This window comes from Macaca nemestrina, chromosome 10 (genome assembly GCF_043159975.1).
Source record: "Macaca nemestrina isolate mMacNem1 chromosome 10, mMacNem.hap1, whole genome shotgun sequence".
NCBI lineage: Eukaryota > Metazoa > Chordata > Mammalia > Primates > Cercopithecidae > Macaca > Macaca nemestrina.
Genome location: NC_092134.1, coordinates 12,231,461 through 12,255,783, shown reverse-complemented (window position 1 = coordinate 12,255,783; position 24,323 = coordinate 12,231,461). Strand labels below are relative to the sequence as shown.

Here is a 24,323-nt window from a genome sequence, read left to right as displayed (position 1 = left end):
AGGCCTTACTGACTTACTTGATGAGAATCAAGAATGTCTCCGAGGTCTCTAGCTGTGAAGCCTAAACCTGATGCTCTCAACAGCTAACAGGACAAGCTAAGACTATCTACCCTATCACTAAAGGTTGACTCATTATCAACTTGGTAAATCTAACCTGAACACAAAGGTGATTTCCAGAGATGTCTTGGGCCATTTGTACCTTTGCTACACAATGACTCTGGTTTAGCTGCCTACTTTTTGGTAGCTGCCTCCTTTTTCCACTTCTTCTCTAACCTTCACCTCTGCTTCTATTGCTCAATCACATTTGCCCTGAACACTTCTTCCCTACTTCTACTTGTTATTCCCTTTTTCCTAAGCTGGTTGATAACATGTGCCCATGGTTTTATGACCTTTGCTATCCAGGAATCCAGCCTAATACATCAGCCTTAGGCCTGTGAGTTTTCACCACTGCAAAGCATACAAAGGTTCAAAAACAAAACTAACTCTTAATCTCCCAAATGTCTGGTTTATTCCAGATGACGGTGTTATTTCATTCTGACCTAAGATTGAGGCACTGCTGTATCTATTAACTTTAAAATATGCACACATCAGGCCAAGAGATTTTTTTCAATTGCCCTTTCCGAGTATAAAACAAAGGACAAGAAATGAGCTGAAAAAGAAAAGACTTTTAGAAAAAGGAGAAAAAAATGGTAAAACAAGATTCTATTAAAAACTTTTTTTAGCTTTTTACACAACAGCGTAATATGAAGACTATGAATTCCAGAAATAGTAGCAAAAGAGAGAAATATTACATTGTTCAAAAGCTAGTTTACATACAGCTTATAGTTACTCGTATCTCAAGAGATGTTTCCTGCAAAATACCTTCACATGAGCATGTTATTGAAATTTTTTTCCCTAAGACTGTTTTGCAAATTCTAAAAAAAAAAAAAAAAAAAAAAAAAGGAGAGCATCTCCACTTTAGAAAACAAGTTAATATATGCCACATACTTAACAAGTGGCTGTCTGGGAAATACAAAGTATAAATAAACTTATATTTTACTTACACTTTCATAAGTGAGTCAGTGGTCAAGTTCAAGAAGACTGAGCTAAATGAAGATGACACTCTAAAGGGCTTGTGGCCCTTTGTAAATGTCTCTCATAGCTGTGCCCCTTTCTTTCTCTAGATGTTGTCAGGATATTAGGAAGTTAGACAAATCTGGCCATAACACTTGAACGAACTTGACGGTAACCGTTTTATTTCTGTATTCCTTTCAAAGAGCAGTAAGATGTTCTCTCCTCTCTTCCATGTGCCTTGTCACCATATTTTTAGGGAGACATTCTATTCTAGAATCCAGCATCTAACAAATTTCACCCCTAAAATATTCACTCCTTTACAAAGAGAATCTGACTACAAAAACTATCTGTAGGTTTTTGCACCATGAAATTAACGGTTTTGAACCTACCCTTACAGAGTTAATCGTCAAAATGGGAAGATGGTCATATTAAATACATTCAATACAAGGTCAGAAAATCCTGAGTGCTGCCCATATGATAGAAAAGAGCTATAGGCATCAGAAGAACATTTCTCCTGGGCCAATCGGAAGGCTCCATAGCAAAGGGAAAGCATTGCAGCTGGATCTTGAAAAATGGGTAGGAGTCAAAATGTTTAGAGACTTGGAAGAAGGGCAAACGCGGCAGAAGAGTCACCTTACATAAAAGAGGAAACAGAAGTAACCCAGTTTGGCTGAAGTAACAAGTAATATTTAAAGGAAATATAGGGAAGCAGGGTTATAAGAACAGATTGTTTTGAAAGTCAGACTGAAGAGGCTGGATTTTATATTCCAGCAATAAAAAACCCAAATGCTATTAAAATACAATACAACCCAAAATTTAGTGGACAACATACAAACCAAGAAAGACAAAAACTAAATGTACACACTAAGGACTCCTCTGAAATTCTCTTTACAACTCCTAACTGAAATCCATAACAATTTTTTAAAAGGTAGAAATCTCTACACTGAAACTACAGTAAAAAATATATATATATTGGGCCGGGCACGGTGGCTCATGCCTGTAATCCCAGCACTTTGGGAGGCCGAGGCAGGCAGATCACGAGGTCAGGAGATCGAGATCATCCTGACTAACTGGTTTCACCCTGTCTCTACTAAAAATACAAAAAATTAGCTGGGCGTGGCGGCGGGCACGTGTAGTCCCAGCTACTTGGGAAGCTGAGGCAGGAGAATGGCGTGAAAAAATACGTATATATTTTTTCCGAGATCAATTTTCTCTCCCTGCCTGCAAATATACAATTATCTCCCTTATTTATTAAAAACAAAAACAAAAGACCTTTATGACCCTGCTGTTTATACCATTCTCTTTCCTCAAATCTTTCACATCTTCTCAAATGGCCAGTACCCAGAAGATGCCTTTATTTCTTTATGACCTACCCCTGATTGGGCTTCCACCCCACTATTCTGATCTTTATTAGTGCACTCTCAATAATGACTTCCTTTACAAATTCAATAGCCTGCTTTTCTTCATTCTCTCTGAATCCTGCATTTTAAAATGCAGAGAGAATCCTGCATTCTCTCTGCATTTTACACTCCTGCCCCTAAAAATCATCTTGTGCCTTTTCATTGCCACTGCACTTTCCTAATTATCCTACCTCTGATGGAGCCTCTTCTGACTCCTCTTCTTCCTGTCATTTCTTAATTGTGAGTTTCCCAAGTCTCAATTTCTGTTCTTCCATTCTTTCCTCTACATACTCTTACCTTTTGGTTAATTGTTCTTACCTCAAATCTTCAACTAGTTCTAGCCAGCCTAGCCACAGTCCCAGGTGGCATTTCTAGAAACATTTGCACTAATGAATGGCAAAGGTATTTGTTTTTCACAACTAATCTTTACTTCTAAAAGTAGTATTTTTGCAAGTAGGGGGCTGAGTCATGCCTGTCTGTAAACCCAGCACTTTGGGAGGGCGAGGCACGCAGATCACCCGGAGGTCGGGAGTTCACGACCAGCCTGACCAACATGGAGAAACCCCGTCTCTACTAAAAATACAAAATTAGCTGGGCGTGGTGGTCCATGCCTGTAATCCCAGCTACTCGGGAAGCTAAGGCAGAAGAATCGCTTGAACCCAGAAGGCGGAGGTTGCAGTGAGCCAAGATGGTGCCACTGCACTCCAGCCTGGGCAACAAGAGCAAAACTCTGTCTCAACAACAACAACAACAAAAAAACACAAAACAAAAAAAAGAAATGAGTGTAAATTTCAAAAGTTTATAAAGTCAGAGTATATAGTCAAAGGCTATCAGGCAAAGCTTGAAGATTTAGTCAAATTTGGAAGGTCAAGCTAAACAAGGTCTAGACAAAACTTAAACAACAAAACAAAGTCAGGCACTGTACGTAGGTCACAATGACTGTACAAGTAGCTTGAAGAAACAATGAGCAAAACTTTATTTGCTACACCTGCCCTATCTAGGTCAAGAGTGAAGCCCAAGCCTGAGGCCTCAGATGAAGGGAAGTGGGTGTGCTTGTCAGGCATGGTGTGGGATAAGGAAAACAGATAAACTGCTGGCCAGGCGCAGTGGCTCACGCCTGTAATCCCAGCACTTTGGGAGGCAGAGGTGGGTGGATCACCTGAGGTCGCAAGTTCAAGACCGGCCTGACTAAGAACCAGCCTGACTAATATGGAGAAAACCTGTCTCTACCAAAAATATAAAAACTTAGCCAGGTGTGGTGGCACATGCCTGTAATCTCAGCTACTAGTGGGGCTGAGGCATGAGGATCCCTTGAACCTGGGAGGCGGAGGTTGCAGTGAGCTGAGATGGTGCCACAGTACTCCAGCCCAGGCAGCAGAGCGAGAACCCCTCTTTTTTTTTTTTTTTGAGACGGAGTCTCGCTCTGTCGCCCAGGCTGGAGTGCAGTGGCGCGATCTCGGCTCACTGCAAGCTCCGCCTCCCGGGTTCACGCCATTCTCCTGCCTCAGCCTCCCGAGTAGCTGGGACTACAGGCGCCCACAACCGCGCCCGGCTAATTTTTTGTATTTTTAGTAGAGACGGTGTTTCACCGTGGTCTCGATCTCCTGACCTTGTGATCTGCCCGCCTCGGCCTCCCAAAGTGCTGGGATTACAGGCGTGAGCCACCGCGCCCGGCGAGAACCCCTCTTAAAAAAAAAAAAAAAAAGGCCGAGCGCAGTGGCTCACGCCTGTAATCCCAGCACTTTGGGAGACCGAGGCGGACGGATCACAAGGTCAGGAGATCGAGACCACGGTGAAACCCCGTCTCTACTAAAAATACAAAAAATTAGGCAGGCGCGGTGGCGAGCGCCTGTAGTCCCAGCTACTCGGGAGGCTGAGGAACCCGGGAGGCGGAGCTTGCAGTGAGCCGAGATCGCGCCACTACACTCCAGCTTGGGGGACAGAGCGAGACTCCGTCTCAAAAAAAAAAAAAACAAAAAAACAACAACAAAAAAAACCTGCTAACAGCTCCTCCTCAGGCATTTTAGAAGGGTAGAAAACCCCCCAAAAAAAAAAAAAAAAAAAAAAAGGTAGAAAACCGTACCATGCATTCAAAAGAAAAGCAGGGAAAGATGAGAATTATCCACTCTACTGTTCTTTCTTCATTTAAGCAGATTATGAAGGAAAATGTCTTCAAAATCAAGATAAAACTAACATGAAAAAACAGGTCGGGCGTGGTGGCTCACACATGTAATCCCAGCACTTTGGGAGGCAGAGGTGGGTGGATCACCTGAGATCAGGAGTTTGAGATCAGCCTGGCCAACATGGTGAAACTGTCTCTACGAAAAATGCAGAAATTGCCGAGTGTGTTGGCGCGCAGCTATAATCCCAGCTACTCAGGAGGCTGAGGCAGGAGAATCGCTTGAACCCAGGAGGTGGAGGTTGCAGTAAGCCAAGATCGTGCCACTGTACTCCAGCCTGGGTGACAAGAGCAAAACTCCATCTCAAAAAGAAACATAGCTTTATTCCTTATCTTTCTTCTTGTGGAACGTAGCCATGGACTATGAAACTTATAAATCAGTGACAATTTGGAGACTATTACTTCTTTTTATATAACATTATGTGACATTCTCAATACAAAGGACTTCTCAAAGTTTAAGTGCTGGCTAACCTGTGAAACAAGAAAAGTCATTTCTATAGTGAGGAACTCTATCTGGAACCTATCTGGCTCTAACAAATAATGTACAGAACAAACAGCATGCTTTCAGGGAGCACTTTGCAATGTACGAAGCATTTGTATGTACATCATCTCACTAAATCCTCACGACGACCCTGTGGAGTACAACAGGTGTAACTATCGTACCAAATACACCACCAGGACTAAGACATGGCTAGCTCACAGTGAACTAGAGATGAAAACCACCCTCACATTAAACATTTCCCGATTCAAAGAAACCATAACAGAATGAGGTGCTCATATCTCAAGATTTCAAATGAAAATTTAATGAGTGGCATAACACAACTGAATACTTTTTGAATAATCACTTACACTCGATACAATTCAAAATATGTAAAAACAACTAGGACACACCTCCACTTCAGGGCACTTAAAAAACAAATCCTTTGGTGGTTCCTCACTATACATGCTGGAACTCCAAAACAGAGATAATTAAGTTTTCCTACCAGGTTAAGGAAAACCCTACAAACCAAGAAATGGGATTTTCCATAAGGTCTCCATTAGGCTAAGGCATATTCCTTGGTCTAATATCTTAAAGATACCTACAAAAACTTTTTCTTAGGGGCTCAACCTAATCGTACCACAACAATGAAGTGGGACTGTTTCATTTTAAGCTGTGGCCCTAGTTTGACTTATTAATAAAATCTGAGAAGTAACAATTCATTGAGAGGATCGTAGGGACTAACTGTAGATTTTTCCCTGTAAAACTGAACTTGATCATTTGGAGCCCCTCTGAGCTCCTCAGAGGTTAAAATTCCAGAAGACAAATATTCTGCCTCTAACTCTTTAAGTCAGGATAAGAAAATACATTACAGAAAGTGAAAGTTAGCTGGGCGTGGTGCCTCATGCCTGTAATCCCAACACTTTGGGAGGTTGAGGCAGGCAACATGAGGTCAGGAGTTCGAGACCAGCCTGACCAACATGGTGAAACCCCGTCTCTACTAAAGATACATTAAAAAAAAAAATTAGCCAGGCGAGGTGGTGCGCACCTGTAATCCCAGCTACTTGGGAGGCCGAAGCAGGAGAATTGCTTGAACCTGGGAGGTGGAGGTTGCAGTGAGCCGAGATCACACGACTGCACTCCAGCCTGGGTGACAGGGTGAGACTCCGTCTCAAAAAAAAAAAAAAAAAAAAAGAAAGTGAAAGTTGCAGGCACTTAATTTATACATACATCACATACAATCAGCATTTTATTTGAATTCCTAAGAAGGAACCATTAAACTCTAGAAACATCAAAAATAGATTATTGAATTTCAAAAATCAAATTATACTTATGGCTTTACTGCCACGACAGCAGTCACAAAAAGTTTCAGATGCCAAAAGCAGCCAACTAAATAAAACGGCACTTGGTTATTAACACTCTCTCTTAAGACATCTCTAAATTTGGCCGGGCGCGGTGGCTCAAGCCTGTAATCCCAGCACTTTGGGAGGCCGAGACGGGCGGATCACGAGGTCAGGAGATCGAGACCATCCTGGCTAACACAGTGAAACCCCGCCTCTACTAAAATTACAAAAATTAGCCAGACATGGTGGCAGGTGCCTATAGTCCCAGCTACTTGCAAGGCTCAGGCAGCAGAATCGCTTGAACCCGAGAGGCGGAGGTTGCAATGAGCCAAGATTACGCCACTGCGCTCCAGCCTGGGCTACACAGTGAGACTCTGTCTCAAAAAATAATAATAATAATGAGCAAATCTTCTAAAGTCTATAATGCTAGATACGCATTTTCAACTACTTTCTCTCTGAAAAACTTCCATCAGCTACAGTCGGATATGATCATACCAGATACAATAATACACAACAGTAATCCAAAAGTAGAACTGACTTCTACTAGATACGGAGACCTGTGTTATTTGTCATTCTCAGGTTTAGTAATATTTGTAAATACCTGACATGTAATGTCCATTATCACAACAATACATCACCTCAATATAATACAGCCCTGAGATTAGAACTTAAAATTAGTAGCATGGGCCAGGCACAGTGGCTCATGCCTGTAATCCCAGCACTTTGGGAGGCCAAGGTGGGTGGATTGCTTGAGGTCAGGAGTTTGAGACCAACCTGGCCAATATGGCAAAACCTCATGTCTACAAAAAATTAGCTGGGCATGGTAGAGCGTGCCTGTAGTCCCATCTACTCCGGAGGCTGAGGCACGAGAATTGCTCAAACCTGGGAAGTGGAGGTTGCAGTGAGCCGAGATCGCACCACCACACTCCAGCTTGGACAGAGCAAGACTCTGTCTTTAAAAAAAAAAAAAAGAAAAAAAGATGGGCAGCATAGAGCAGCCACCTACTTGTATCTATTAAACGCCAAGCACTGGAGAGAGTACCAAGACAGAAAGGGTTTTATCCTTACGTAGCTTAATTTTTTTATTGTCTGTTATCCCTCAGAGACACATACGAGATCAGACCATGAAGAACCACACTAAAGAATCTAGATTTTATTCTAAGTGTGGCCAAAACCCATACTTTTAAGCAGAGAACTGCCAAGATTTGACTTAGGTTGTTAGAAGGCCAAGAAGGTACCAACAGGTAGATAATGCAACAAACCCAGCAAAGAGGCTAATACAGGAACTCAAGCAAAAGAGGGCTGGCTTACAGTAAAGACTGTGGAAACATTAAGTGGACAGATTCAATGTCAGAATTTTGGTGTCAGATAATCTTCACTTTGAGCCCTTTACCATTTACACCCTTGGGTAAGTTACTTATACACTTTGAGTCTCAATTTCCTTACTTAGCAATGCTTGTAAAACTCTATCACATAGAAAATACACAAGTTATTATGATAGTACTTTGGTAACAAAACTCACTTGAAGGAGTTCAAATAAATTGACTTCCTTTTCCCTCACACCAACATTAGTAATGTTTAGCAGGGCTCAATGGCAGTTATATATAAGCACCACATTTTGCTTCATCAAGAGACGAGTTCCTGTTTCTCACAGAACTTACACTAAAACTGCTCATAAGTATACAGGAAGCAAGGTGTTTTTCTCAAATTAATAAAAGTCTAGTTAGCACATTCAATCTGTGTTTTCACACACATTCTTTTACTTCCTCAATGCATGTGAGAAAAAAGGCTACACGCAGAATCTTGTAGTTAAATTGTGATAAAGATTCTGGTATTACTACCAATTATTTCAATTGTCAATAGCTTTTATTTAGGACTTTAATAAAGGATGGCATTCCTCATTCTTGCGGCAATGGTACATCAGGAAACCAAGTTACCAAAAGCCCTCTTTGATAAGTACATGGGTTATAAACACTTACCTTTCATTCAGTAGCATTCTCCTTATGTTTAATATTCTTTCAACAAAGGACGAAGTATCCTGAAATTCAGTGTCATATTTACCACTCGGTATTTACTAAGCAGGGGCTACGTGTACTACAATGTGCTAGGCACTATGGGAGAACCAAGGTTAGTATTACATGGTCCTTACACTCAAGGAGTTTACAATGTAGTTAGGAGATTAGGTATTTACATGAGATAAGGAAGGAATGATGCAGACAAAACTGTAAGTATTAAAAATAAAAAGATCGCTGGGAGCGGTGGGTCACGCCTATAATCCCAGCACTTTGGGAGGCTGAGGCCGGCGGATGACCTGAGGTCAGGAGATCAAGACCATCCTGGCTAACACGGTGAAACCTCTTCTCTACTAAACTACAAAAAATTAGCCAGGCGTGGTGGCAGGTGCCTGTAATCCCAGCTACTGGGGAGGCTGAGGCAGGAGAGTCACTTGAACCTGGGAGGCGGAGGTTGCAGTGAGCTGAGACGGCACCACTGCACTCCAGCCTGGGCAACAAAGCAAGACCCTGTCTCAAAAAATATATACATATATCATTTTCATATGGGGTGGTCAGAAAATGCTTCACAGCTAAGCAGAATTTGAGTTGAACCCTTGAGTACAGAATGTTGATGGAATTTGCTAGGAAGATAGCAAGCACACATGAACTTACATATAAGGGCTTTTTTGAAAAAACTTTTTATTCTGAAAAATTTAAACATGTAAAAGTCAACAGAATAATAAACCTCCATGTACTCATCACCCAGCTCCAGTGATGATCAATTCATTACTAATAATTTACATGTCTTATTATATGAGAATCCTAAAGGAGCCCATCTGCATATGCCTTTATATTCTTCACTGATTCCATCCTCAGACAAATCGATAGTGGCACAACAGTCTCCACAGTTTGGTTTTTCCAAAGGTCACATACAAATAAAAAGCACAAGTCTGTTTAAAAAAATAAAGCGGGGCCGGGCAGAGTTGCTCACGCCTATAATCCCAGCACTTTGGGAGGCCAAAGCAGGCAGATCACTTGGGCTGAGTTCAAGACCAGCAAGGGCAACATGGTGAAACAAAAAAATGCAATAATCAGCCGGGCGTGGTGGGGCACGCCTGTAGTTCCAGCTACTCAGGAAACCGAGGTAGGAGGATCGCTTAAGCCCTGGAGGCGCTGCTGTGACCTTGCCACTGCACTCCAGCCTGCATGACAAAGTGAGACCCTGTCTCAAAGGGAAAAAAAACAAAAGAGATCAATTGCCGGGCATGGAGGCTCACGCCTGTAATCCCAGCATTTTGGGAGGCCAAGGCAGGCAGACTGCTTGAGGTCAGGAGTTCAAGACCAGCCTAGAGAACATGGCAAAACCCTCCCTCTAGTAAAAATACTACAACAACAACTAGCAGATGTGGTTGCGCACACCTGTGGTCCCAGCCACCTGTGGGGGGCTGAGGCAGGAGGATCATCTGAACTTCGGAGGCAGAGGCTGCAGTGAGCAATGAGCTTAGATCGGGCCACTGCATTCCAGCCTGGGCAAAAGACTGAGACCCAGTCTCTCACACACACACAAAAAGTAATCAACTCTTGATTGTTTGCACAAGCCAACGGAAGAGAGACAAAGATAACTGCAAAATGACGGATAATCCAAAAATCAGTTTACACAGACTACTGGAATACCTTTTCCATACTTATATTTCAATAAGAATGAGTAAAATGATGGGAGAATTCATGTCAAACAAAATAGAGCATCACAAGTGAAGTACTTAAAACATATCACTTGGCCTCCCAAGCCTGTTTCTTCCTCTATAAAATAGGGAAGTATCACCTACCTCAGAAACTTGTGAGAATTAAATGTGTATATGTAATGCCATGTGTATAGCTCCTTATTTTATTAAATTATTAGTCAGCTGACTCAGGAACAACTATTAAATAGGAAGCTGCGGCCGGGCACGGTAGTTCACCCCTGCAATCCCAGCACTTTGAGAAGCCGAGGCGGAGAGATCACAGGGTGAGGAGTTCGAGACCAGCCTGGCCAACATGGTGAACCCTCATCTCTACTAAAAATACAAAAAAAGCTGGGTGTGGTGGCACGTGCCTGTAGTCCCAGCTACTCGAGGCGCTGAGGCACATGAATTGCTTGCACCTGGGAAGCTGAGGCTGCAGTGAGCCAAGATGGCGCCACTGCACTCCAGCCTGGGCGACAGAGTGAGACTCGGTCTCCAAAGAAAAAAAAAAAGAAAGGAAACTGCTCGGTTTCCCCAGTCTCCCCTTATATGCCTCTCAAAAACCTGCTAAAGGTGAGGGGCTAAGCTCCCTGATTTCAAGGAGTTTCTTTGCCTGTAAAGCAAACAGAGCGGACCCTGAAGGAAGTATTTTAGTAGAATAAATGTGTAAACTGTCAAACTTCACAAAGTAATCCCTCCTTAATAGAGCCAACTAATGTCAGAGAGAGGTAGTGTGCGTCCAACCTACCTAGTAAAACATTTTCATTTTCCCCATTTCTTGAGCACTGAGTTTTCTATTCTTTCAACCATCCATGGCCTTTGTACAGCACAGTAAAAACAGCAAAGCAGCCATCAGGACTCTCAGGGCCACAGGCATTAGGACCAGAGTATGAGAAGCTCAAGATGAGTAACCACAAGGCATGACAAAAACACCTTTACCTTCATTTCTTACTCTGTCCAGAAGGAAGCTGAAACTATAATCTTGTGTTCCCTATGACCTGCTACTGAAAGGCAGCTCTCTGTCACTCAAAACTATGAAATTAGCTTAAACCTCTTTTCAGAGCACGTGTTCACCAAGATTTTAATTCTTCCTTTAGGGTTACTTTGTCTCTCAGTTACCTTCTTCTTGAGATTGCACATACATCACTGAAGTTCCCTTAAGAATTATCATCTTCAATCCCCAACTCCCTTTCTCTATGTGAAGACACAATGAGTTACTGACTTATAACCTCTAACACTATAAATAATCCACTCAAACTCTTCTACCTAAAACCATTCCTTATTTTCAGGTATTACCCATTTCTTGGATGTTTCTCTAGGATAATTATAATTAATGTAGTAAGATCTGCGGTACTTCACAGTTTGCCAAGTGCTTTCTAAATGTACTCAATCCTTACAGGCTGCGGAAAAGGTAATTCCCTCTATTTTATAGGTAAGGAAAAAGGACCGAAGAACTCACAATCATGTCGTATCAACAAAGCAAGTTGATGGCAAACTGGACCTCCGAAATAGGTCTTCCAACTTCACATGCCATGCTCTTCCCATTCTATTATGCTCTTTTCTAAGAAGGGAATGTCTACAGTTCTGTCCCAAACCACACTTGCTTCAAGAGTAATTTCAAACCATTTCTCTAGATTGCAGCCAGGTCCCCCACTCCTACAATCACGCCATTTCTTGCTTCCTCTCTCCAGCTATGACTTCCTTCTCACTACCCGATTTCCACTCTTCATGGAATCTGCCATCATTCCTTCAACCCGTCATCCAAATATCCCACCTCTGCATGCTAAAGACCTCTTACGATCCTTCCCCCAAACCCTGGCACTCCCTTCTCCGGAAATGTAGGTTGTCAGCCCATAAACTACACAGTAGCTTCTTGCTTCTCGGCCCTTAATAAACTACAGAGTAGCTTCTCGCTTCTCGGCCCTTAACGAGCTACTTACTAACTTTAAAAGCCCCACAGAAATGAACTTAACTTGCAGGTCTTCCACCTCCACACTTGGCCCTGGGCGCCATTCCTCTTAAAATAATAGTACCAACCCTTACAAAGACTCTGCCCATGCCCCACTGTCACCAACGAATTCCTAAACAGGTTCTTCCAACAGGCTCCTCTTCCAACCTCTTCACCAGTGGCTCCCCTCCAAGGTTCGCGGACTCTCCCCGCGCAGTTTTCCTTCCCTCACTCCCGGGCCTCTGCCCACCTCACCAACTCTCCCTGCGCTCCCTGTCCCAGAGCTAAGCAGCGGCCCTGCGGCTGTGGCGGCTGTTCCACTCTCCCAACTTAGGAAGTTCTGCCTCTATCACCTGTTCTCAGTAGAGCTTCCTCTCATCCCAGCGGCCCACCTTTGCCCTGGCCTGCCTCTCTCCGCCCTTTCGAGTCCTCCTGCCCAGGAAACACCCCACGAGTCAGTTCCGGGGTGCCGGTCGGATTCAACTTCCCATCCGTGGGATTCCCACCCCCGGGGTCATGCTCCCCTTCTCCATCACCTGCTCCGCCCATAGCCAGATGACATCCGCCGCTGCTGCCGCTGCCTCCTCCTCCATCCCCCTTCTTGGACGCCGGGTCCCCGGCCACTCACCGCCTTCCGCGCGCGCCAGCCGCCCCCTCCGGTGGGGAAGAGGGGGGCGTGCACCCCAACCCGCGCCCCCCCCACGACACGCACCTGTTCCTCCTCCTCCTCCCCTCGGCGGGCCGCGCCGGCGCCCCGACCCCCACCCTCGCCGCGCCCCGGCCTCCTGGAGACCCGCACTCACCACGAGTAGGTCTGCTCCGCCATGGCGCTGCCTCTCGTGGGCTCCGCTGCAGGCTGTGGCCCGGCCGGCGGCGGCGGGTTCGCTCGGGCCGTAGCTGAAGGCGCGGCCGGGGTCCGGTGCTTGCTCGCTCGCTGGCTCGCTGGTTGCACGGCGGGCCGGGAAGGCGGCTGGCGGGGAGAGGCCGGGCTCCAAGGCGGCCCCGCTCCCTGGGCCCCGGGGCGGGGCGGGCTCCGCTCTCGGCCTCCCTCACCCGCGGCGGCGGCGGCGGCTCCGCTGCAGCTCCAAACCCAACATGGCGGCGGCGGCGGCGGCGGCGCGGAGAACAAGGGGGCCCCGGGGCGGGCGAACGGCAAGACGGGCCCGTGCTCACTGCGCGCCGGGCCGCGGGAGCGCCGCGCTCGGGCGGCGGCGGCGGCGGCCGGGGGACATGGCCGGCGGGCGGAGGCGGCGGCAGCTGAGGGGGGCGCTAGGCGATGAGGCGAGGCCACTCGATCACACCCGCCGAGGGGAGGAGGGGCGGAGGCGGGGGCGAGCCTTGGCCCCGCGCGGGTCACGTGCCCAAAACACGCTCACGTGACGCGCGCCCCGCCCCTCGAGCCGGGCCCATGCGCGGAGACTTCGGCTAGTGGGTTCTAGGCGGCTGCTGCTCTCGCAGCCCGAGCTGTTGGGCCGCCTCCCGCTGCCTGGTGCCGCCCCCCTCCCCACGCGGAGATGTCGCCTCGGGTACCCTCTTCCGCCCCTTTCCGAGGGGCTGCTGCACCAGCCAATCGGGAACCCCGAGGCGCGTCTGTTGGCTGCCACTCAGCTGTCAACCGTCAGTCAACAGTCTGCTGGCCACAGGCGCCCCAACTGTCAGTCAACCTGTCAGTCAGCAGGCAGAGGGCTGCATTCCTTCGTTCGTATGTTCCTTGGTTCATTCATTCAGGTAGCAAATATTCCAGGCAGCCAACCTTTATTGCACCCAAGCCCGGCACCAAGTCGGATACCCCACGCTTGCCTTAACTGAATCAATCAACAGATACTTGTTGGGTGTCAACCATGTGTCAACCCACTCTGCCTTCCTAGAGCTTACATTCTAGAGGAAGAGACATACATAGTCCAAGCCCACAAATAAAATAAGATAATTTCAGATGCTGCTAAGTTTTACGAAAACATGTTGTTTTTTTTTTGTTTTGTTTTGTTTTTTGTTTTTTGAGATGAAATCTCGCTCTGTTGCCCAGGCTGGAGTGCAGTGGCGCGATCTCGGCTCACTGCAAGCTCTGCCTCCCGGGTTCACGCCATTCTCCTTCCTCAGCCTCCCGAGTAGCTGGGACTACAGGCGCCCACCACCACACCCGGCTAATTTTTTGTATTTTTAGTAAAGACGGGGTTTCACCGTGTTAGCCAGGATGGTCTCGATCTCCTGACTTCGTAATCCGCCCGCCTCGGCCTCCCAAAGTGCTGGGATTACAGGCGTGAGCCACCACGCCCGGCTGAAAACACGTTTTATAACACAAGGTGAGGGGACAGAGAGTGAGTAGAAGTGTGGGTTACTTTAGATAGGGTGGTCAAGGAAGGCCTCGCTTAGGACGTGACATTTGAGCTGATATTAAATGATGACAGAGAGCTGGCCTTGCAAAGATCCACAGGAAAAGAGTTCCTGGCAGAGGGAACAGCAAGGGCAGAAAGCTCAGGAAACCGTCCATTTGGAGGACTGGAAGCAGGCACAGAAGTAAACACCATAGAGCTAGACCAGAGACCAACAGCGTGAATCTGGGACTTGGAGGGAGAGATTAATTGAGGCCCCAGGTACTGGGGAATGCTTCCCCAGGAGCGGTGAAGCCCTCTGAAAGGGTGAGAGGCTTATCAAAGAAAAGGCATTTTTTTGGCCGGGCGCACGGTCTCACACCTGTAATCCCAGCACTTTGGGAGGCCGAGGCGGGTGGATCATGAGGTCAGGAGATCGAGACCACCCTGGTTAACACAGTGAACCCAGTCTCTACTAAAAATACAAAAAATTAGCTGGGCGTGGTGGCGGGCACCTGTAATCCCAGCTACTCGGGAGGCTGAGGCAGAAGAATGGCTTGAACCCGGGAGGCGGAGCTTGCAGTGAGATCACGCCACTGCACTACAGCCTGGGCAACAGAGCGGGACTCCGTCTCAAAAGAAAAAAAAAGAAAGAAAGAAAAGGCATTCTAGGAAGATAGAATTGCATGAAGTAAGGCCCAATTCCAGGTGAGCTTGAATCCAAGAGTCGGATGGGTGATTTGTGCTGGAGTGTTGAGAGAAGATACTGAAAAGATGCACTGAGGCCAGACTTTGAGGGTCCAGCTAAGCCTCCCTGCCAGTTACTGTGTTCGTGAATAAAAATGATTAACCAGTGCAGCTTCAGAATCGAGAAACATGCCTGGGCAACAGATACACTAACCCTCCTGGACACCCCTCCACCCACACCCTTCACCCCCCAGTTTCTCTGCAGAAGGCGAAACTCACACACCTGAAACCAACGTACTCAAGCTTCTCTGCAGTTTGCCCAACTTTAGGCCAGAATTGAGCTCTGCTCCAGTTTCCCAGGGCCTGCCCAGGCATACAGGGAACACCACACCCTAAATCTATCTCCAAATGGATCAGCTGGCCATTGCCCATACATCTGCTGCTTGCTTGTTCCCCAAGGGAAATCCTTTAAAGAGAAAGCCAAGTACACTTGCCTTCAGAAGCAAGCGCTCCTTCCTTATTCCCCCACTGCCAGGTGCCAGGACCAGTTAGGTTCCAAGTGTTTCCTCCAGAGCTCTGTCAGAGAGCCCTGGGAAAAGGCTCACTGGTAAGATCAGGTCCAGGCCGGGCGCGATGGCTCACACCTGTAATCCCAGCTCTTTGGGAGGCCAAGGAGGGTGGATCATGAGGTCAAGAGATCGTGACTATCCTGGCCAACATGGTGAAACCCTGTCTCTACTAAAAATACAAACATTAGCTGGGCGTGGTGGCCCATGCCTATAGTCCCAGCTACTTGGCAGACCTGAGGCAGTAAAATCGCTTGAACCGGGGAGTGGAGGTTGCAGTGAGCCGAGATCGCGCCACTGCACTCCAACCTGGCGACAGAGTGAGACTGTATCTCAATAAAAAAAAAAAAAAAGATCAAGGTCCAGGGGAGGGTTTGAGGCAGGGCAACAAGAAAATATCAGATCATCAGGGACCGTTATTCTCGCTATTCACAGGAAGACACTGGCCTGCAAAGACCTGTCCAGCCATAAACCCACCAGATGTAGGGATATTAAGGGGAGATGAGAAGGCAAAGGAGCTAAATTCTTTTTAAAAATTTTTTTAAATTTAATTAGTTTTTTTGTTTGTTTGTTTTTGAGACAGAGACTTGCTCTGTCACTCAGGCAGGAGTGCAATGGTGTGATCTCCGCTCACTGCAAACTCTGCCTCCCAGGTTCGAGCGATTCTCCTGCCTCAGCCTCCTGAGTAGCAGGGATTATAAGTGTGCACTACCACATCTAACTAATTTTTTATTTTTAGTAGAGATGGGGTTTCACCCTGTTGGCTAAACTGATCTCGAACCCCTGGCCTCAAATGATCCGCCCACCTCAGCCATTATTTATTTATTTATTTTGAGATAGAGTCTCGCTCTGTTGCCCAGGCTAGAGTGCAATGGCACCATTTTGGTTCACTGCAACCTCCACCTCCCACATTTAAGTGATTCTCCTGCCTCCGCCTTCCGAGTAGCTGGGATTACAGGTGCGTGCCACTACGCCCAGCTAATTTTTATATTTTTGTAGAGACAGAGTTTCACTACGTTGGCCAGGCTGGTCTCAAACTCCTGACCTCAAGTGATCTGCCTCCTTGGCCTCCCAAAGTGCTGGGATTACAGGTGTAAGCCATTGCGCCCAGCCCAAGGCACATACTTTTTTTTTTTTTTTTTAGATAGAAAGAGTCTCACTCTATCACCCAGGCTGGAGTGCGGTGGCGTGATCTGGGCGCACTGCAACCTCTGCCTCCCAGGTTCAAGCAATTCTCCTGCTTCAGCTTCCTGAGTAGCTGGAACTACAGGCATGCGCCACCATGCCTGGCTAATTTTTTTGTGTGTTTTAGTAGAGGTGGGGTTTCACAGTGTTGCCCAGGCTGGTCTTGAACTCCTGAGCTCAGACAATCTAACTGCCTCAGCCTCCCAAACTGCTAGGTTTACAGACGTGAGCCACTGCGCCCAGCCGGCACACACTTTTTATTTATTTATTTATTTATTTGTTTATTTATTTATTTATTTTTTGAGATGGAGTCTCGCTCTGTCTCCCAGGCTGAAGTGCAGTGGCGCGATCTTGGCTCACTGCAAGCTCCGCCTCCCGGGTTCACGCCAGTCTCCTGCCTCAGCCTCCCGAGTACCGGTGACTACAGGCACCCGCCACGCCTGGCTAATTTTTTTTTTTTTTTTTTTTTTTTTTTTTTTTAGTAGAGACGGGGTTTCACCATGTTAGCCAGGATGGTCTCTATCTCCTGACCTCATGATCTACACGCTTCGGCCTCCCAAAGTGCTGGGATTACAGGCATGAGCCACCGCGCCTGGCTGGCACATACTTTAAATACAAACCCACACTGAGGTTGAGAGTAAAAGGTTGTAAAAATGCCCTAAAACAAAAACACACGTCATAAGAAAGCTATCTTAATATCAGATAAAGTAGACTTCAAAACTAAGAACATAAGAGAGGTGTTTCATAATGATAAAAGGGGCACTTCATTAAGAATATATAACAATTTTAAAGTCTCAACCTAATCATAGTTCCAAATACATAAAAGAAAAATGGATATAATTAAATGAAGAAGTAAACAAATTCATAATTAGAAATTTAATTATCTCTTAATAATTGAGCTGCTAGACAAAAAAATCAGTAAGGACATAGAATACCTGAACAACATTATCAGCCACCTTGAATTAGTTGACTATTATAGAACATCACACCCCAAAATAATAGAATTCTTCTAAAGTGCATCTGGAATAGTCACTAAAATAAACCATATGTTGGCTATAAACAAGTTTCAATAAGCTTCAGAAGACTGAAATCTTACAGAATATATTCTCTGACCACAACAGAATTAAATTAGACATCAATAACAAAGAAGATATCCAGGAAAGCCCCAAGTATTTGGAAATTAAACAAGATTCTTTCAAAAAATCCATAGTATCCATGGTATACCCAAATAAATTGAAAGCACGTCCACACAAAACCTACGCACAAATATTGAGAGCTGCTTTATTCATACTTGCCAAAAGTTGGAAGCAACCAAAGTGTCCTTCAATAGGTGAAGGGATAAACAAACTCTGGTACATTCATACAATGGAATATTATTCAGCAATAAAGAGAAATGAGCTATCAAAACACGAAAAGACATGGAAAAATATCAAAAGTACACTGCTAAGTGAAAAGCCTGCCTGAAAAGGCTACATGCTGTATGACTCCAATGATAGGACATTCTGAAATAGGCAAAACTATGAAGACAATAAAAAGATTCGTGGTTGCCAGAATTTGATGGGGAGGGAGGGATGAATGGGCAGAGGGTGGGAGATTTTTGGGGCCGTGAAACTATTCTGTATGACATTATAATGGTGGTTACATACCATAGTATATTTGTCAAAGCCCATAGACTGTACAACATGAAGAGTAAAACCTAATCTCATTATTGGCTCATCCACTGTAACAAATGTACTACACTAATATACCATGTGATTAATAGGGGAGATTTACTGGAGGGAGAGGCCTATATGGGAAGTCTCTGTACTTTCCCATCAATTTTTCTGTAAACCTGAAACTTCTCTAAAAAACGTTTTCTGAAAACCCATGTTCAAAGAACGCAAGTGACCCTGTGTCTAATATGCTCACCATATACCTCACTTCTGATCTGCCTTCCTGTATCTCTCTCCCCTTAAGAACTCTCACTCTTAGTCAAGGAGGGAGTGGCGGAGGACAGAAGTGGATGTTGAGTGTGACATCAGGCAAAACAAGTTGTTCTAGATCCTGGCTTGCTTTCCCCTTTGCTCAAACATTCATTCTACAGACATCGAGCTTCTATTTTGGGCTAACCTCTCTGCTGGGCACACAGGCTATAACTGGCAACAAGTTACAATCCCTTCCCAAGAAGCATTCGCGAGGAAAGGGAGAAACTGACAAGTAAACGGTCGTTGACAGTTCACTATGCCAAGTGTCATGTGGGTAAATTCAGAGGACGATGAGAATGCAGAGAAGTATCTAACCCAGCCCAGGTTCTGGTCAAGTAAGATTTCCTGGAGGATGTGACATTGCAGTCAAGCCCCCAAAACTATGAGCAGCAGTTCAGAGGCAATGGGAGGCCAGGCACCGTGGCTCACACCTGTAATTCCAGCACTTTGGGAGGCAAAGGCGGGTAGATCACTTGAGGTCTGCAGTTTGAGACCAGCCTGGGCAACATGGCCAAACCTGTCTCCACTAAAAATACAAAAAACAATTATCCGGGCATGGTGGTGGTGGGCAACTGTAATCCCAGCTACTTGGGAAGCTGAAGCAGGAGAATCACTTGAACCCAGGAGGCGAAAGTTGCAGTGAGCTTAGATGGCGCCACTGCACACCAGCCTCGGCGACAGAGTGAGACTTTGTCTTAAAACAAAACAAACAAACAAAAAAGAGCCAGTGGGAAACCTCCTGGACTTGATCAGAGGTTCGGAAGCAAAAAAGATAACAGCCCATGGGGAAGCTGCAAGCAGGTCATTACGGAATATAAATAAAGTGCACATGCATGTGTGTGGGGGCGAGGGGTGGATGACAGAGGGGAGAAATGGGCTGGAGGGACAGGTAGAGCCAGGTCAGACCTGAGCCTTGATGTTCTCAGAAACAATGCTTAGGCAGCCCAGACAGACCTGGTAATGCCAACTCCCTGGAGTCTGTGCCTAAGGCAGAGGACCCATCCTGGGGGAGACTCCCCAAGTCTCTTTTGAACACACTTGGTAGAAGAAGCTATCCTATAATTACTGTGTTGATAATTAGAGGCACCTCCATAGCCTCTTTCTTTCTTTTTGGTTTTTTGAGACGGAGTCTCGCTCAGTTGCCCAGGCTGCAGTGCAATGGCATGATCTCGGCCCACTGCAACCTCCGCCTCCCAGGTTCAAACGATTCTCCTGCCTCAGCCTCCCGAGCAGCTGGGATTACAGGCATGTGCCACTACCACTCGGCTAATTTTTGTATTTTTAGTAGGGACGGGTTTCTCCATGTTGGCCAGGCTGGTCTTGAACTCCCGACCTCAGGTGATCTGGCCGCCTAGGCCTCCCAAAGTGCTGGGATTACAGGCGTGAGCCACTGCACCAAGCCTCCATGGCTTCTTTTTTTTTTTTTTTTTTTTTTTTTGAGACAGAGTCTTGCTCTGTCGCCCAGGCTGGAGTGCAGTGGCCGGATCTCAGCTCACTGCAAGCTCCGCCTCCCAGGTTCCCGCCATTCTCCTGCCTCAGCCTCCCGAGTAGCTGGGACCACAGGCGCCGCCACCTCGCCCGGCTAATTTTTTGTGTTTTTAGTAGAGACGGGGTTTCGCCGTGTTAGCCAGGATGGTCTCGATCTCCTGACCTTGTGATCCGCCCGTCTCGGCCTCCCAAAATGCTGGGATTACAGGCTTGAGCCACCGCGCCCGGCCTCCATGGCTTCTTTTAACAAACACTGCACACGTTGTAGCGCTCTCACCTGCAGTGGGGTGCAGAGAGACAAAGCACCCCTCCTGGGGGGAGCCTAATGCCTGAGTCTCTTGCCAAGCACATCTGCCTAGCTGAGGCCCAGAGGTGCCACAGATACACCTGGGGCTGCTTCAGCTTGGAGCTGAGTGCTGCTGGCAGGGAGACTAAAAGTCACTCCCAGTCTGGCGCAGTGGCTCACGCCTATAATCCTAGCACTTTGGGAGACCGAGGCGGGCAGATTGCCTGAGCTCAGGAGTTTGAGACCAGCCTGGCCAACATGGTGAAACCCCGTCTCTACTAAAAATACAAAAAGTAGCTGGGCATGGTGATGGGTGCCTATAATCCCAGCTACTTGGGAGGCTGAGGCAGTAGAATGGCTTGAACCCGGGAGGTGGAGGTTTCAGTGAGCTGAGATTACGCCACTGCATTCCAACCCATATGACAGAGCAAGCCTCTGTCTCAAAATAAAATGCAAATTAAAAAAAATTAAAAAGTCTCTCCCCAGATGCCATAGTCTGGGCAGCTCACAGCCAAGCCACAGGCTTCGATTTATTCCAACCTTGCCCTCTGCGGTGACTTCAAACCTGTAGAGATGTTGGCTAGGATCTGGAGGTGCTGTCTACTAAGGCAACCTTAGCCTGAGATGCTCAAGCCATTAGTCTCTGGGCCCACACTTCATCTTCCTGGGACCACGTACACGGTGTTTCCATGGCCTGAACACCATCCCGGCCCTGGCAAGTGCTGTGTGGGTTCTTATAGGGTCTGTAGCCATACTTCCTCAAGAAGCACTTCGGAGGTCTCTGGTTCAGACAGAGAGAAGAAAACCTCTCCTCATTCACCATACCTTCACCAAACCCCTTCTCCCTCCTTTCTTCCACCAGATTTTTTCCCACTGAAAAGAATGGGCCCTTTGCTTCTGGGAAGGCCTCGACTTTCCTACTCCAGCAGCTCCCGTTTCATTCATCCAACACCAACTTTCCACTTGGCTTTGACTTCTGTGACTCACTGGGAACCAAAGCCCAAGTGAATCGCCCAGAGGCTCAGCGTGGCATTTTTATTTCTTTATTGTTCTTAGCTCTCCAAAGAAAAAGCTTCTGCATCACCCAAAGCTACTTCCAACGGCTCTGGCCTTTTCCATGGGACCTAAAGTCTCACTCTGTGCCCCTTCGAGACTCAGAATGACTGTGTGTGTTCAAGGACACAGTTGGCTTTCTGTAAAATCACTTGGCAATGCTGTAAGAGCTAAATGAATGTCAAGAATTTAGGCCCTGGCCGGGCGTGGTGGCTCACTATAGTGAGTGTGAATCTCATGCACTTTAACTTATCACAATCTACTTAAAATTATTATTATTATTATTATTATTATTATTATTATTATTATTATTATTTTTGAGAAGGAGTCTCACCCTGTCACCCAGGCTGGAGGGCAGTGGTTCCATCTTGGCTGACTGCAACCTCTGCCTCCCGGGTTCAAGTGATTCTTGTGCCTCAGGCTCCCGAGTAGCTGGGATTATAGGCGCGTACCACCACAACCGGGTAATTTTTGTATTTTTAGTAGAGATAGGGTTTCACCATGTGAGCCAGGCTGGTCTTGAACTCCTGACCTCAAGTGATCTCCCAGAGACTGTTCATGGTGCTGTGGGTCAAGGGAGTCACCTTCAATGTTACCACCATTGACACCAAGAGATGGACCGAGAGAGTGCAGAAGCTGTGCCCAGGAGGGCAGCTCCCATTCCTGCTGTATGGCACTGAAGTGCACACAGACACCAACAAGATGGAGGAATTTCCGGAGGCAGTGCTGTGCCCTCCCAGATACCCCAAGCTGGCAGCTCTGAACCCTGAGTCCAACACAGCCAGGCTGGACATATTTGCCAAATTTTCTGCCTACATCAAGAAGTCAAGCCCAGCACTCAATGATAATCTGGAGAAGGGACTCCTAGAAGCCCTGCAGGTTTTAGACAATTACTTAACATCCCCCCTCCCAGAAGAAGTGGATGAAACCAGTGCTGAAGATGAGGGCATCTCTCAGAGGAAGTTTCTGAATGGCAACGAACGCACCCTGGCTGACCTCAACCTGTTGCCAAAGCTGCACATAGTACAGGTGGTGTGTAAGAAGTACCGGGGATTTACCATCCCCGAGGCCTTCCCCGGAGTGCATAGGCACTTGAGCAATGCTTATGCGTGGGAAGAATCTGCCTCCACCTGCCCAGGTGGCGAGGAGATCAAGCTTGCCTATGATTAAGGGGCCAAGGCCCTCAAGTAAGCCCCTCCTGGGACTTCCTCAACGCCCTCCGTTTTCTCCACAAAGGCCTCAGTGGTTTCCACATTGCTACCCAATGGACACACTCCAAAATGGCCAGTGGGCAGGGCATCCGGGAGCCCTCGTTCTGGGAAGGTGTGGTGGAAGAGGGGATGAGGGAAAGAAATGGGGGAGCTGGGTGAGATTTTTATAGTGGGGTGGCATGGGCAGGACAACATATTTCAGTAATAAAACAGAGAAAAAAATGAAAAAATAAATAAACAGCCACATCTCTTAAAGAAATAAAGAAAAAATGTAAATACAATTTAAAAATATTTACTCACCTGTTTATCATCTCAAGTATTCAAGTATTTTTTATTCCTTTCTATATTTTTGAGTTTTTATCCGATATCATCTCCTTCAGCCAGATGAGCTTTCTTTGATGTTTCTTTTTTTTTTTTTCTGAGACAGAGTCTCACTCTGCTGCCCAGGCTGGAGTGTGGTGGCATGATCTCGGCTCACTGCAGCCTCCGCCTCCTTGGTTCAAGGGATTCTCCTTGCTCAGCCCCCCGAGTAGCTGGTTTGGTTTGGTTTTTGTTTTGAGATGGAGTTTTGCTCTTGTCACCCAGGCTAGAGTGCAATGGCACGATCTGAGCTCACTGCAACCTCTGCCTCCCAGGTTCAAGCGATCCTCCTGCCTCAGCCTCCTGAGTAGCTGGGAACACAGGCGTGCACCACCACGCCTGGGTAATTTCTGTATTTTTAATAGAGACAGGGGTTTCACCATGTTGACCAGGCTAGTCTTGAACTCCTGACCTCAGGTGATCCACCTGCTTCGGTCTCTTAAAGTGCTGGGATTTCAGGTATGAGCCACCGCGCCCGGCCAGGTTTTTTGTTGTTGTTGTTTTGTTTTTAAGAGACAGGATCTTGCTTTGTTGCCCAGGCTGGAGCACAGTGATGTGATCATAGCAAACTGCAGCCTTGAACTTCTGAGCTCAAGCAATCCTCCTGCCTCAGCCTCTCAAGTAGCTAGGACTACCAGTGCATATCACCATGCCTAACTAATTTTTTAAAAATCTATTTTGACAGAGATGGAGTCTTGCTATGTTGCCTAGGCTTGTCTTGAACTCCTGGCCTCAAGTGATCCTCTCACCTAAGTCTCCAAAGGTGCTAAGATTACAGGCATGAGCCACTGTACCTGGCCTTGTTTCAGTTTTTTTGTTTTTTTGGTTTTTTTTTGAGACAGACTCTTGCTCTGTCGCCCAGGCTGGAGTAGTGCAGTGGCGTGATCTCGGCCCACTGCAACCTCTACTTCCTAGGTTCAAGTGATTCTCCTGCCTCAGACTCCTGAGCAGCTGGGATGACAGGTGTGCACCACAAGCCTGGCTAATTTTTTGTGTATTTTTAGTAGAGATGGTGTTTCTTCATGTTGGCCAGGCTGGTCTCAAACTCCTGACCTCGAATTGTCTATCTTCCTCAGCCTCCCTAAGTGCTGGGATTAC

At 46.6% G+C, this 24,323-nt stretch overlaps 1 protein-coding gene and 1 pseudogene across 2 annotated transcripts in view; one reads left to right on the top strand and one right to left on the bottom strand.

Moving 5' to 3' along the window:
* The window catches only part of LOC105494651 (signal peptide peptidase like 3), a 143,420-nt gene extending 129,989 nt beyond the window's left edge, over positions 1-13,431 (bottom strand). Inside the window, exon 1 of one of the 2 annotated variants that reach the window (XM_011763288.3) lies at positions 12,920-13,431. In XM_011763288.3, the coding sequence (XP_011761590.1) occupies positions 12,920-12,942 (23 nt within the window). In that variant the 5' untranslated portion in view covers positions 12,943-13,431. Of the gene's footprint in view, positions 1-12,652; positions 12,711-12,919 lie in introns of those variants that run through there. The other variant, XM_011763279.3, reaches the window with a different exon arrangement.
* Positions 13,432-22,212: 8,781 nt separating this feature from the next.
* LOC105494645 (chloride intracellular channel protein 1 pseudogene) lies at positions 22,213-22,824 on the top strand (annotated as a pseudogene).
* Positions 22,825-24,323: the final 1,499 nt, after the last annotated feature.